We start from the raw sequence: 15194 nt of genomic DNA, 5'->3' as shown, positions 1-15194 counted from the left end.
CACTAACAGATTTTCAACCAGAGTCTCGACTGTGAACACAGGAAATCTCGCAAAATCTCGCGAGACTTCAGAATAAGCATGGCGGATGATATGCAGGAAGAAATTGCGATGATAGTGTTTGGAATGATTTTCACAGAAAATTCACGTGAAAAAAAACATTGAACCCACCATTATATATAACCTTTTATACAGAAATATATTCATTCTTTATTGTCTTTATTTATTCTTTATTGGATTTATTGTCTCTTTAGAAAAAGTTATTTAATCCCTCTATAGAACCTCACTGAACCCTTAACACTCTGGCTTTCTGCAAGTGTGTGTGTGTGTGTGAGAATGACCGTGTCTTCCATCATCTCGCTTTCTGATTGGATATTGTTTTGTTTCACGTGATAATCTCCAGAACGTGCGCGCGTTTGTCCTCGGGGTTCCCCCCACACATCAGGATTTCTGATCGTAAATATGTTGAATATTTACGATTCGCGATCGGGGCGGCTCCGACGTTCTTCCGAGCAGGTGCGGACACTCTTAACACACCTCACACCAAGGGAAAATCTGATAAGATAATCTGTTGAACCATCAAGATAATCGGGACATAGCTAGGATTGTCGGAAGGGGGGAAATCGGCCCAAAATCAGCCTGATTATCTTTTGGTGTGTACCCAGGTGTTCCTAATGTAAGTTATAATGCATTCTGATATTTGCAGACTCCTTGTTACATCTGAAATTGGTTGTTTGTCGTGTTTTAATGCTTTATACTTTCTAAAGTTGTGTTCAATGAATAGATAAGTATAATATTGTATTATAACTGCAGTTACAATTATTCCTAAAACCATACAATGCATTATAAGATGCATTACAAGCCTTAATGAATGCATTAAAAATACATTATATATGAAGTAAAGTGTTACCAAATTTTTTTTTATTAATGTGGGCATAAATCTCTATGGGACATTTCATAAATGTGAAAAGCTATAGATGTCCATTGGTGGCAAAAACTGATCACTTTACCACGGGAAAATAACCATTAGAAGCTCTTTAACCATTTAGTCTTGGCAGCTGATTTAAATGGTGATTCTTAAATTCCCGATCAGTTTTGGCCTGTAGTGTAGAACGCATAAATCAGCGATGTGAAGTCTGACAGGTCCCGAGATACCTTTGATATCTCAAATGTCAAATTTAGGACAACAACTCTGGATCTTTCTAACTGTCCCTGAGGGAGGATCTTGAACAAGTTCAGCCTGTGATATGAAGCAGGAACAGGACCAATCTGATCTAAGATCTGTGTGCAGACAGGCTTGTAGAGCGAGCCCTATCTGAGATTAAACACACTCTAATGACTATTATCAGCATGATTCATCTCGAATGTGAGCGTTTGTGCTCAGACTCTACGGCTGCCGGCTGGGAATAAAGCAGAGCTGCAGATGGAGGAGCGCTGTGGTCCGTCTAGCCACACGGTGCCGTTTCGCCTGACACGAGCTCAAGGGTCAACTTGCCCGTCCGGCTCATTTACTACGAAGACTTTGTATCTGTCCAGAGCTGCTATGCACCAGATGCTAAAGTCACCAAGAGCTCCAGAAATATTTTTCTCATTTCAACTAGTTTTTGGTCTGAAAGTTTACGTCCCGTTGCACGGAGTTTACTCTCGAGAACGGAATGAATTCCAGAGCGGTTTCATTCCTGTGCATGTAAGAAATATAAAAGAGCTCGGTGAAGTTAGTATTTATTTGTCTGTTTTGCAGTCAGTTTAGGCTGTACAAAAAAAATCCCTAGGAAGATTTTACTTAATTTTCAGGAAAGAGTGAGTAAGCGGAATCATTATAGGAGGGGTGAAGTAAAGTGGCCAACAGAAATTAGCTAGATCTTTCATGGTCTAGTTCTCCACTTTATTTTCTCATGAAAACGTACCATGGCTTTGAAGTAATCATTCAGTACTATGGTATATCATATTACCATCTGATACTATGACTGTACAATAACCACAACACAACAGCAACAGTACCACAACAGAATAGACAACTGAGTGGTCATTAACTCTAGGCTATTTAAATGTAGAAATTGAGTTCTGATTATTTTTACAGATTGTGCAGTTACAGGTGTACATTTATGAACATTTTACAATAGCATACAATTAGAATCTGTTTTATAAATATATTTCTGTTCTAATCTAACATAGTCTAAAATGAAAAATTTCCACAATTAAATGCAAAAAAGTGTAATTCAGAAATTAAAAAAGGCATTTTGTTTCTAAAAATTTGTTTTGTCTTACACTCAAAAGCATGAAAACCGGCAAAGGAAAATACGAAATTTGGGTCACACTTTAGTTTCCAACTCTCACTATTAACTAACTATTAATGACCTTTGCCTCAAAAAAACCTCTAATTATTGCTTATTAATAGTTACTAAGGTAGTTGTTAAGTTTAGGTATTGGGTAGGATTAAAGGATGAAGAATATGGTCATGCAGAATAAGGCATTAAATATGTGCTTTATAAATACTAATAAACAATCAATATCCTAGTAATATGCATGCTTATAAGCAACTAGTTAATAGTGAAAATTGGACCCTAAACTAAAGTGTACACGTCTGTCTGGCACATGTTTAGACAGAACAACAATGGAAAAGCTGTGGAATGCAAAAATAAGTGAATGGCCCCTTAAAATGCTAAAAAGACGCAATGAAACAAAAGTATCAATCAACAGATCTTTTGCTCTGTATAGTGATGTACATCCGAGTGAAACTGATTATTGAATAAGGAAGAATGTAGAGCTTGCAGTGGGCTGTAAGGGGATAAAACATATGCAACAGTATATCCACATTAAAATCAATAACATGTATTTAGAAAATAAATAGGGTGAATTTTCATTCCACACTAACTAGCATCTTTGTCAGCTCTTCTCCTCACTGGTGCCACGTGTGCAGATATGCATATTCTCAAAGGCCTTTTTGTTAGGTTAGGTGCCATTAACAAACGAACACGGGTTCACTCGCAACCCTACCGCGATCGTTTCATGAGGACACCCTGGCAGCAAATCAAAATGGCCACGGAGACGGCCATGTTTGCCCAGAGATGAAATAGTGGTGGGCAGTGGAAGCCAACGTCTACGGTCAGTGAGGACAGGACTGTCCACGGGAACAAGAGCCGCTCAGTAACAGGGGCTTGACACTGAGCGTACGGCCCGCGTGCTGAGTTAGAGCTGGGATCAGGTTCAAACCTGTGTGTGTGTGTGTGTGTGTGTGGAGGGTTTCTGAGAGGGAAAGCTAAAGTGAATAAACGGTTCAGGGAATGACTTTTACCACATTGTTTTAATCAAAGTTTCTGAAGTAACGCCGCTGGAAAAAGTTCTGAGTCATTTTCCCTTGCCTCTAAAATTGATCAGTGAACATTAAACAGATTTGAGACTTATTAAGGTCTGAACAGAAAAATGTGAAATTGTTAAATCTTACTGCCAGAGTTTTCAAAGGCTTCAGAAGTTCTCCCTCAAATGCCTGGTTCAGTGCCTGGTGTTTGACGTGATTCAGCAGTTGTTAATGCTGATGAGTTTGGGATCTTTCAAGGTCCAAATGACTAACACCTCTAATCTAAATTCCAATAAACTAACACAATGACAGAAGTGCAATGAAATTTATTCAGCTTGAACTGTTTACACATTGTATTTATTTTCCGAATCTGTGAATCTGCGCTCTGAAAATCACATGGATCTTTTTAGTGAAGCGATCACACGATGGGAAGAGACAAGTTGGTTTCCTCATCAACCTGTTCCTGCCCAGTAAAATAAACAGAGAGCGAGGCCATGTAGAATGAGGAGGACAGAGCGTTTCTGAGCTCTTCCAGAGGAATTCATCCTCATCCTCGACTCCTTTCCTCCCACAATCCTCCTTTCTCAGCACAGTCATTAACACAGCACTCCCAACCTGTTCCACCGACACTAACTCCTTAAACACACAATGGGATAAACATATCCATCCAATCATTTTGCTCCAAAAAAAGAAAAAGTTTAAATCTCATTTGTGACATTTATCTCTTCTGTTCCCCCCAAAACTATCACAAAATCAATGTATTCCATGGAAAAATGACAGCATACAGATTTGGAACGACATGAGAGTGAGTAAATAATGGCAAAGTTTTCAACTATACACTATAAAGAGGACCTATTATGTACTTTATCAAAGTCTTGATTTTGTTGTGGGGTCTACTAGTATATGTGTTAAAAAAAACACATATTTTACATTATTACTCTCTTCGCTTTTAGTTTAGTTTAGTTCCTGTCTCTATGAAGCCCCTCCTTCTGAAAAGCTCAACGTGCTCTGATTGGTCGGCTGGAGCAGTGTGTTGTGATTGGTCGACTTCGAGCGTGTTTGGGAAATGTCCCGCCCCTTACCATAACTGCCAGTTTCAACACACTACTAACTAACTCAACCAGGCCCCGCCCCTTTATTTAGCATATGCCTTGGGTGGGAATTATTTAAATGAGGAATACTGTGACGTGTTTGTTCCTGGAAGAAAACTCAAGACTAATGGAGGCGTTTCAAGGAGTTCAGAAACAGTGACACTCACAGAGAATAACTCTTTGACTTTGTAACTTTGCGGAGCTTTTCATGATCATACAGCAACATTACACACTAAAAAAAGATGAACAAAAAGCCTAATAGGATCCCTTTAAACGTAGATATACAATTGCTGTGACCCTGCTGTCGACTGGAGCACAGTCGCCTTCTCCTTCCTGACAAACTGAGAGGTTAAAGTATTAACCCGTGTTTAATTGCGTCTAGCACTAAAACTCTCCGTCTCACTCCCATCTTAAAAATGACCCTGGGGGCCTCTGTGTTTAGGACACCCAGCTTTCACATTCACATGTTACATGCTCACATTAGCAGGTTACTGATTACCCTGCAGTGTGTGTGTGTGTGTGTGTGTGTGTGTGTGTGTGTGTGCGTGTGTGTGTGTGTGTGTATTTTGGGACTTGACTAAGAATCTGAAGAGTTAACAGAATGACATGCTAATGTAAACATAATCCCAGTGCAAGACCCCCTAATCAGGCCCCCAAGCTGTTCTGCAGATTGCCCGACACACCATTTGAAATGCCTTTCCATATACAAACACTCGGAAGAACTTAAAGGAATTGTTCACGCATAAAATGTTTAAAAAACAAAAAAAACATTTTGGCATCGTTTGTTCTCTCTCATGTTGTTCCAAATCTGTAGTACTACTTGTTCATCCATGAAACACAAAATGAAACGTTAGACAGAATGTCGGAGGTGCCCTTTACCACGAAAGGAAAGTGGATGTTGAATTTTACTGTCAAGCTCCAGAGAGGACAAAAAAAGCACCTTAAAATTAGTCCATATGGCTCGTGTTCTTCATTCCAATTCATCTGAAGTCATATGATAGCTTTGTAAAAGTAACACACAAAAACCATTATTCATTGTACTGATAATCTTCCTCGTAAGAGTATGACTTCAGATAACTTATAGCCAATAAGGACAATTTATATGGGCTGTTTGGAGCTATACTGAAGTATTCTTCAGTTTTAATGTGAACACAGTATATATGCGTACAGCCGAACACATAGCCTTTCAAAATATACTTCTTTTGATAGCGTACATAAACACAGCTGCTTGACACATTCACACTAAAAGTTTCATCCTTGTCCAGTTTCTGCGCTATTTTTTGCAAACTAGTCCTTTAAAGTGCCACTATTATTCTTTTGTCAAATATTACCTTTCATGCAGTGTGTAAAATTGCTCTTTGTGAATGCAAAAGGTCTGCAAATTTTAAAGATCAAAGTGCACGACAAATAAAAGAAAGAATCGATTCTGAACTGCCGAAACGAGTCGTCAGTAATTCCAGTCTCACTTCCTGTTACAAACCTATGTAACAATGTAACAAATTTGCATAATGTCAGTCTATGGTGTTCATACATTGGCTGCCCGTGAACAACATCTACTTTGACCCTCATACACTATAGTTGTAGCTGAGACTGGAAGAGTTTGGTTTGTGTTGTCGACGTGTTTTCAGTGCTGGGAATCCACTTTGCTGCACTTCAAAAGAATGAGGACTCACGCAATTGATACGGAAAAAAAAACAACGCTATCATTACTGTTCGTATCACTGTGTGTCAAGTGCTGAGGAAGAGCTGAAATTCAGATATGATAATGGGCATTTGGTTTCTGACATGGACTGTAAGCAGTCGACCAATCACAACAGACTGGGCCGTCTGACCAATCAGAGCAGAGCAGGCTCTCAGAAAGGCGGGGTTTAGAGAGACTGAATCTTCTTCAGTATTTTATGAAAAAATTTGTGTTTTATGACTTTTGATGCATCTAAATCTACTGTAGGAGACTTTAAAAACAAAATAAGGAACCTTTAAAATGGCATAATAGTGGCACTTTAATTTATAACATGGAATATGTAATTGCGACTTTTTAATCTCACAATTCTGACTTTTCTTTTGCAATTGCGAGTTTATCTCTCACAATTCTGAGAAATTGTGGGATATAAAGAGTTTATATCTTGCAGTTGTGATTTTTCTCTTTCTCAGAATTGTGAAATATTAAATCAAATAAATGTGGAAGTAAAAATTTACTAAACAGAGCTAAATTAACATGAGAGCGCAATCCCATAAAAGCGCAGATGTGAGTGTAAAGTGCATGATCATGATGACACAAAGTTCAGCACACATGATCTACTGACGACACACACATTAAAGAACACAGACACAGCGGATCATTTCCATAATGACCAACACAATCTACCAAGAGCAGCGCAGACTAGCGTCTGGTTTAACACATGCTTTTTTTGGGCAGTAAATAATGGTGCAAATACCAGTAAACTGACTAGCGCAAACCTTAGTAAATCAGCTTGCATTATTATAAATTTTGCATCTGAAAGGGAAACTCCTACAAATTCAAATGAAATAAGATCAGCCGCAAAAATAACCCTGTCCACGCCTTTTCAGCACTAATTTTCCACTGCGTGTCTTTAGTAAATCCTGTAAATCCCTACGTCTGTTCCATGACAGTCTATCAGCATCCCTCCACCACCCCATCTCCTCACTTTTAGTCCCAACTAGTCCCATCACACCCCGCGGGATTTCTCTGGGTTCAGGCCAAACTCGGAGCTAGTTTGCATCTCTCTCTCTGGTGTCTCTGGTGTCAGTGCTGACATGGCAAATGCCCTTCCTGACATGTACATGAATAAGCCCACTCTCCCTGTCCACACAGATCCAGCACCACCGCCACCAATCATGACTGTTTATATAGCAGGTGTTGCCCTCGCTTGTAAGAGGAAGACGGGATCTGCTTGACAGACATGCTAAAGACTGGAAAGCCGAGCGGAGTGTGACCTCGCTCCTTCAGACCTGTGCAGATCTTTCTTCTGCCCTCTGGCTGAACCCGACCTGCTGATAATCATCCTGATCATATCTTCTCACCTTTGACCTCGCGACTTAGAAAATAACAGACATTCATTTCTGTCTGATGTGGCGGCTGCCAAAGCAAATGAAAAGCAACACTTCTGGGCCTGATTGGTTAGGTGCGAGGGCGAAGAACCGAGGAAGATGTCGACTACACGGGTTATTTATTAATACTTACATGTGAGGAATATCTGTGTATGTGTTCCATCATTATAGGTTTATAGAGAGAGGTATTATTTATGTCGTTTTGCTGATTTATGAACGTTGTAAGAACTAGGGCCTGATCACAGCCAAGCGCCGGCTCTGAAGCTCTTGGCAGAGAGTGAGACGTGGCACTACAGAACGAGCTGACGCCCATATTCAACTCAACTTTTACACATTTTGATATTTGTAAAAGACTTGAAATGTAATGGAGAAAAAAAAAGAAAAAAAATATATATATGTGTGTGTGCTTTTTTTAACAACTACAACAAAGTAGGAAGCACTTTATTGTACAGTCCTGTTCACCATGTGCATACTATGTACTTATTATAGTAATAACTGGGTAATAACTAGGTACTAACCCTGAACCTACCCCTAAACCTAACCTTAACCAGTTACCTTATATTACCACTACTTTCCTAGGTAAGTGCACTGTAAGTACAAGTACTGTAAAATAAAGTGCAACCACAAAGCATTTAAAACTGGTCAACTGGCTATTTGATGTCAATGTTATGAATGACTAAATCAGGTGTTATTATGTCAAGCTTAACAAAGCTAATTTAAAATAGATGGGCAAATAAATAGATCATGAATAAATAAGATAATTTACATTAGAGAATACTTCACATTTACTGTATACCAAAATCAAATTTCTTAAAGGTTTATATGTGTATATGTTTTTAAATTAAGATAATTTCTTTCTTCGATATATAAGAGAATAGCTGTAAAAAATAATAATAATATTAGAAATAAAGAAAATAAGCTTCAATATGCCTTTCTAAATAAATTGAAATAATAAATAGTTTCCATATTCATATAGTGTGCTTAATTCTAAATTTTAAAAGATACAATAAAAATAAGAAGACCAAGCTGTGGCCACATTTAATTTGGTTTCACACAAAAATATTATGTTATTCCTTAATGCATTGCACAATATTTTTATGATTTTAAAAATGCAACAGCTCGGACTGTCACAAATATATATTTTTTGAACAATGTTGAGCTATCTTTTCAAAATCAGATTACAGTCTGCTTTGTCAATTCATTCTCAAATGTTTAATGTTTAAAGTTGTTCATTTTTAGATATTTAAAAATTCAGAATTTATATGGCAGCTGTCTGTGATCATAATGTGTTTGCGATATAATAAGGATGACTGTGTCTTTTGTGTGAGTTGATAAACTGGGGTCCTGCACCGTTGGTCCCCTGCTGTGAGCGCACAGAATGAAATCAGGCCGGCGGCCCCAATCTACATACAGCTTCTGATAAAGCCTTCAATAACACCACAACGCTTACTGCTTATGAAATGACATAAACCATCTCTCCATGACCATATTCAACTGTGGGGAATCTGTTCCACTGTACATAGCCTATCAATCTTATAAAAAAAAAAATCTAACTATCTGGGATAATAGACATAATATGCAGAATTAAATTCGGATACACTTTCTTTTAAGGTGTGCTTGTTACATTGTAACAATGCATTTAAGTACTGAGTAATATTAAGTAGCTACATGTACTTATTATAGGGTTAGGATTAGGATTAGGATTAGGTTTGGTTTAGGGTTAGGGTTGTAATGTGTAACAAGGACACTGTAAAATAAAGTGTTACATTAACTCAAATTTCTTCATCAGTAATTTCTGACTTTGATTTTTGCTGTGGATTAAAATTAATAGTAGCGTGTGTTTACATGGGTAACATTAATAAACAACATTAGGAATTAGGTTGAACTGTTTATTAATGCTTGCTGTTATCATTAGTTAGTTAGTTACATAGTTATTAATTGTTGAAGTATAAGATGTGTAACATGAGCACTCCAGTATTGTAAGTTTGGTAATTAATGGGCTCGTTAAAGAAATTTTAAAGCAAAAGACGAAAAACGATTAGTGTCCATCATAAAGGTCTTTCTAATGCAAACCCGCGTGTTTAATAACTGTGTGAGAAACCAAGTGTGAATGTTTACGCGTGGAGTATCAAAATCAACACAAGCCCGCGGTGTGTGTCTTAGTAATTACACTATCACCCAATCAACAATGACTGAAAATGGGCATTGGCTCATTGTCTGCGTGTTTCGGGTTCCCGGTTTAAGGCGATCAGAAGCGGCTCTGTTGTGTCGTTCATTTGACACGAGCTTGTCTAGTTGTTGAAGTCGTAATCAGCTCTTGTAAACATAAGAGAACGAGACTCTGAAATTAACAGCCCTCGTTTATCTTCTGTCTTCCTGCAGTCCAGCCATGAAGCCCAGAAGTTAACCAGGCTTTGAGTGAGAAAAAAAAAAAAAAAAAATCATAGGCTAAAAATATACTTGCTTTCTTAAACCTATAAAGTGGTATATTTATGTTATGAATGTAAATTATTACATATTTTATTACGTAAATAGGCCTGTTTTGAATGTAACTTTTTTTCTGTATTTCAGAAAGGGATATAGGCAAGATAAATATTTTTCTAAACCTTTCTAGTTATGGGTTTAGTGTTTCTACAGACACCGTGTAGCTAATATGAAGTGGATAAAAATAAATCAGCTAAAGTTTAAATGGTAAAAAATAAATAAATAAAAATGTGTTTTTAGCAACCAGTCCAACCACTGCAAAATCCATCGATTAAAACAGTTTATAATTTAAAAACTCATAAAATTGGGTAGAACATATTGTGACAAGTTGAATAAAAAGAAACAGTTGAATCAAAAGTTGCGCTGCAACATGTGAATTTAATTTTGAGTTTAGCTCAGTTCGTCTATTTGCTTTGTTTAAAATAGAATCAGCATTACCTTGAGAATATTAGGGTGCTGCAATCTCTCCATCAGCGTCATTTCCTTGACAATTTTGAAGGATGCGAGTTTGTAACAGTCTGTCGACGACGCGTATTTCTTCACACAATTCTCCATATCATGACCCCCGAAATCGACGGATTTCAACGCGACGGAGAAGCTGCTGTTCAGAGCCGCCTTGTACACCGCCTTCGTGTATCCCGAGCCCAGATACTGGACGTTGGTAACGTTATCAATACTGCCGCAGCCGAGCACCGACTCGCGCGTAAACTCCCGGTGTGATTTTGTTGCTATGGATACAGCTCGAGACTGATCGTAATGATTGTTTTTCTCGATTCCTTTGTATGATTCCCACTCTCCGCGTTGCTCCAGGTCCATGAGCCGCCTGCGCTCGAGCGCTCCGGTGCCGACCCAGTGCGCGCGTCTCTGGCGGTACCGCAGAACCTCATCTAATCGCTCGCGTATTTGCCGCTGGAGCTCCGGGAGTCGCCCGACGGAGGGTGTCAGGTCCTCGATTTGAAGCCGGGCAGGAGAGTCCGCGTCGGGCTGCGGCTGCTGCCGTTTCTCGTGCTGGTGGTGGCGATGCACGCGCTCGCCGTGGTGCTCGAATCCCGGAATGAACAATAAATTCATCAGCGTGCCCATGAGGAACGAGAGGCAGAAGCCCGCCGCTACCACCATCTTTCTCCGCTTCATTTTGTTGCTTATTATTATTAGCAGAAAATAGATGTGTTCCCCCTTCCAGCCTCCGCCTACCCGCCGGGCAGCAGCAGGCAGTGTGGCCGAGCCGGAGTGTCTCGTGCAGCGTGAAGGCTTCAGGATCGCGAGGGAAGGCTATGATGCTGCGCTCAGAAAGATGTGCCGTATGTTCATCTTGCAGTTATGATTTAAGATCCACCCCATATACTGCTGCTCATGGTGACACTGCGTGTGCGCGCAGTTAACGGGGGTCTCCGAGCGCGCACCAGCACTTCGCCCCAGCGCGACTCCGACGAGACTGACGTCACTTTGACTGGCAGTTCACTCGGCTCGCTGCGGTGGAAAAGCGAAGGTTCACACTTAAAGGAATAGTTCCCCTCAAAATAAAAATTCTGTCGTCATTTGCTCACCCTCAAGTCGCTCCAAACCTGTATGACGTTCGTTCTTTTGTGGAATGCAAAAGGTCGTTTGAAGAATGTCTGCATGCATAGCCTACACAATGAATGGTGACTTGATATCAAGCCTCAAAACGGAACGCAAACAACATGTGTTCGGCTATTTTTAAGTCTTTTGAAGCCGTATTATAGCTTTATGTGAGAAGCAGACCGATAATTAAGACATTAAAGCTTATGCGTTTTATTGACTGCTTTTGTAAGCCATTATATGGGTTATTTTATGATGATCTTGAATTTCCAGTCCCCATTCATTGGCATTACATGAAAAAGAGTGACAGACACATTATTCAAAAATTATCTTCTCGTACACTGAAGAAAGTTGCACAAGTTTGGAAGACAGGAGGGTAAATAATGACAGAAATTTCATATTTTTGGTTTTCCTCTTGACTGTGGAATTTTGACGCACACACACTCACATACACAAACCTTTGGTTACACTTTATTTTAAGGTGTCATTGTTACAGTGTAATTATATATTTAAGTACTGAGTAATAATAATGAACTACATGCACTTACTAGGGTTAGGGTAGGATTAGGTTTTGGTTTAGGGTTAATTGCATGTAATTATGCATAATTTACTCTTATTACTATGGTATGTACATGTAACATATGTGAGTAACAAGGACACTGTAAAATAAAGTGTTACCAAACTTTTATATTAGTTGCGATTAATCGATTTGACAGCAGCATATATATTTATTAATATTAATATTAGCTAGTGTCTTAATATAGGCCTTTAGTTTTTCACTAAGAACATCCTTTTGTGTAATATATTTAATGGTTTACAATTTAAACATCTTGAAGTGTTCCTCTGTGTTTCTGGCTAAACACCCACACGATACAGTTAGTTGCATGTCTATGTGTTTACCAAATGTTTTAAGCAAGCATTTAATTGTGTTTTTTCAGCGCATTAGACTCTGCTCAGTTTGCTAGTCCCTCTGACTTTCGGAAAGAAAAATGTGTATAATTATGTCTCTGGGGTCGGAGGAGTAAAAGTTTAAATGAAAAACAGACCCGGGCGGGCAAAGGGGGAGAGAAATGATGGAAACATGGCACTTGTAAGCTTTGTTAAACTCGCGCGAGATAAGGAATTCCTCACTAACATCAGGCTGTTGTGTTTGTAGGCTGAGAGTAAATAAACGGCAAAATCAATCAACACCCTCATATGTATAGACTTAAAGTTCAACATAAACTAAGAGCAGTCTTCATGATGCATTGCCAGTAAAATTATTATTCAATGGTTTTCTCTCTCTCTCGTGAACCAGGAATAGCGCAGGCCGAATGCCAGCGACACGCACAGCTATCCATCACGCGCGCATTACCATGCTGTTAGCAACTCATTAACAAATACAATCAACCTGTAAACTGGAGCAATACGAGCCGATCAGCAGGAGCCCGGCCGCTCCAGGGCCGCTTCAGTGTTGCCATGCGTCCACTTTTATTTATAGCACTAATTAAGCAAACGTAATTAGGTGATGTTAGTCTCAATTTAATGTGAAAAACTTCGCTGGAGGAAAATGCGTGGGTTAAATTCCTGACAAAACAGGAATAAAGTTTAGCATGGGTCTGACACTGCACAATAAAGTTAACACAAAATAACATGTTTTATCATTGCATATATAACAACAATAACATAATAATAATAATACAATCATATTAAGGCAATGTTGACAACTCTCAACTCAGTGTCATTTATGCGCATATAGGCCTACACCGTAAAAAGAGAAACTTAGCTCCATCTTATGGACGTTAATAATAATACAAATATATATATTATTATAAATAATAATAATAATGTAAATAGTCATAATGAAAAACACTCTGGCAATGTAAACATAAAATGACTTCTCTGTACAAATATTCAAATTCAACGTGATGGACAACATAAGATATGCTCAATATATGTAGCATTCAGGGAAAAATAAACGTAATGCATTAAATGAATAAGTGCAGCTATCAGTAATGAGGTGTTTAATTTGAAGTCTAGTTGATCCAATACACTTCTCTCTCTCATAGGTCTCACAGAAAGGTCCAGCATGACTGTCATGCTTAAAGAATCCTATTTAGACAATGTTAGTTTTGCTAATGAATGGTATGCAAGACACTTGGACTCAAGCAGAGAGAGACACAATGTTATCGGCCTGCATGATAATGGCTCATTAATATCAGGAGAGGCGGTCGCGTCATCAGCACCCCCACCAAAACATTTACATTTCTTCTTCTTTTATATCAAGCTTTAATTTTTTTTTTTAAATTTTTTTAATTATCTTTATTTTATTTTATTTTTTTAAAAGAATATGGACTGAGGGGGGAAATTGAAATTGTCATTTGGTAAATTGTAAAATAACGTCCATGAGTAAAAGTTTCTAAATGCGCTCCTAAATTTTTCAACTTAAGAGCACTCCTTAGGAAAAAAGTAAGCGTCAAGTCCTATAAATCGTTCCTAAGTTTTTGGAACGTAGAAATGAACATAGCCACTATTTGGTTGCACATGCATTCTATAATGCGATATGGCTTTTGTTGAAAAAAAGTGTTGGTTGCCTAAATGTGTAGGCCTATTTATAATAAACTATTAGGCTATTTGACGCAAATCAAATCAACCGGATGATTTGCTGCCATGAAACTAGTGTGTGAGACTGTTGTCAAACAGAATAGGCTAATAATAAAAAATAAAAATAATTATTTAAAGTAACGTGAGCTGTATTTTGCTCAACGTTGTAGATGTTGCAGTGACGTTTGAGCGCATTAGCGGGTCGGGGCGAGGCGCATTCATCCGACTTAAGAAAGTTCATTTCCCTGGGGGTTTCTTCCCTAGACAATGGAGCAGACATTGTGCTCCCAAAACCCACTGCGTTTTTAAAGGCATGTTTGCATATAAATTCACCGTGGGTATAAATTCAAGTGACTGTAGGTAGGCTATACGGAGCGTTTCCCTTTGACTGACGTTTTTGTGATTGAGTGGATTATTAGGGCGTTTATCCGAGCCCTCGCTTTCACGTTTCCTTTGACATCAGTTTTACGCCACCTTTAGTAAACCATGTGGACGTGTGAAACATCTGTGTGACCGCAAATATATGCGGTGAGAGAGACATGTGTCAATCAAGCATCAATCAGAATGTCTGACATCATCGCTGTTAACACTTTACCTCTTTTTCTGTTCTATTTTTAGAGCTCACAAACATTACGTTTCGTGTAAGAAATAATTAGCATTTGTAGTGCATTTGAAAAATGATCTTGACATGAAATTGTTAATTTCACTAAATTAGCTGGTAACACTTTACAATAAGGTTCATTAGTTAACATTAGTTAATTAAATTAGTTAGCATGAACTAATAAGGAACTGCACTTATACAGCATTTATTAATCTTTTTTAATGTTAATTTCAACATTTACTAATACTTTATTAAAATCTTGTTGACATAAGTTAATGCACTGTGAACTAACATGAACAAACAATGAACAGCTGGATTTTTGTTAACGTTAGTTAGATTAACAAATACAGTAACAAATGTATTGCTCATGGTTAGTTAATACATTAACTAATGTTAACTAATGAACCTTATTGTAAAGTGTTACCAATTAGCCTTGTAAATTACAATTTATCATGATTCACCAACATTTGTTAGCAAAAATAAATAAATAAATAACAAATGAAAAACAACT

The 15194-nt window shown here is 38.2% G+C and overlaps 1 protein-coding gene across 1 annotated transcript in view; it reads right to left on the bottom strand.

Moving 5' to 3' along the window:
• Window positions 1–11376, bottom strand: part of pkdcca (protein kinase domain containing, cytoplasmic a) — a 32074-nt gene extending 20698 nt beyond the window's left edge. The window contains exon 1 of the mRNA XM_084092833.1: window positions 10378–11376. Within this exon, the coding sequence (XP_083948959.1) occupies window positions 10378–11073 (696 nt within the window). The 5' untranslated portion in view covers window positions 11074–11376. The remainder of the gene's footprint in view (window positions 1–10377) is intronic.
• Between the last annotated feature and the right edge of the window lie 3818 nt (window positions 11377–15194).

The sequence above is a fragment of the Abramis brama genome, assembly GCF_963993115.1.
Source record: "Abramis brama genome assembly, chromosome: 19".
Lineage (NCBI taxonomy): Eukaryota > Metazoa > Chordata > Actinopteri > Cypriniformes > Leuciscidae > Abramis > Abramis brama.
Note: the sequence above shows the minus strand (reverse complement) of the source record. Positions and strands in the feature narration are given on the sequence as shown.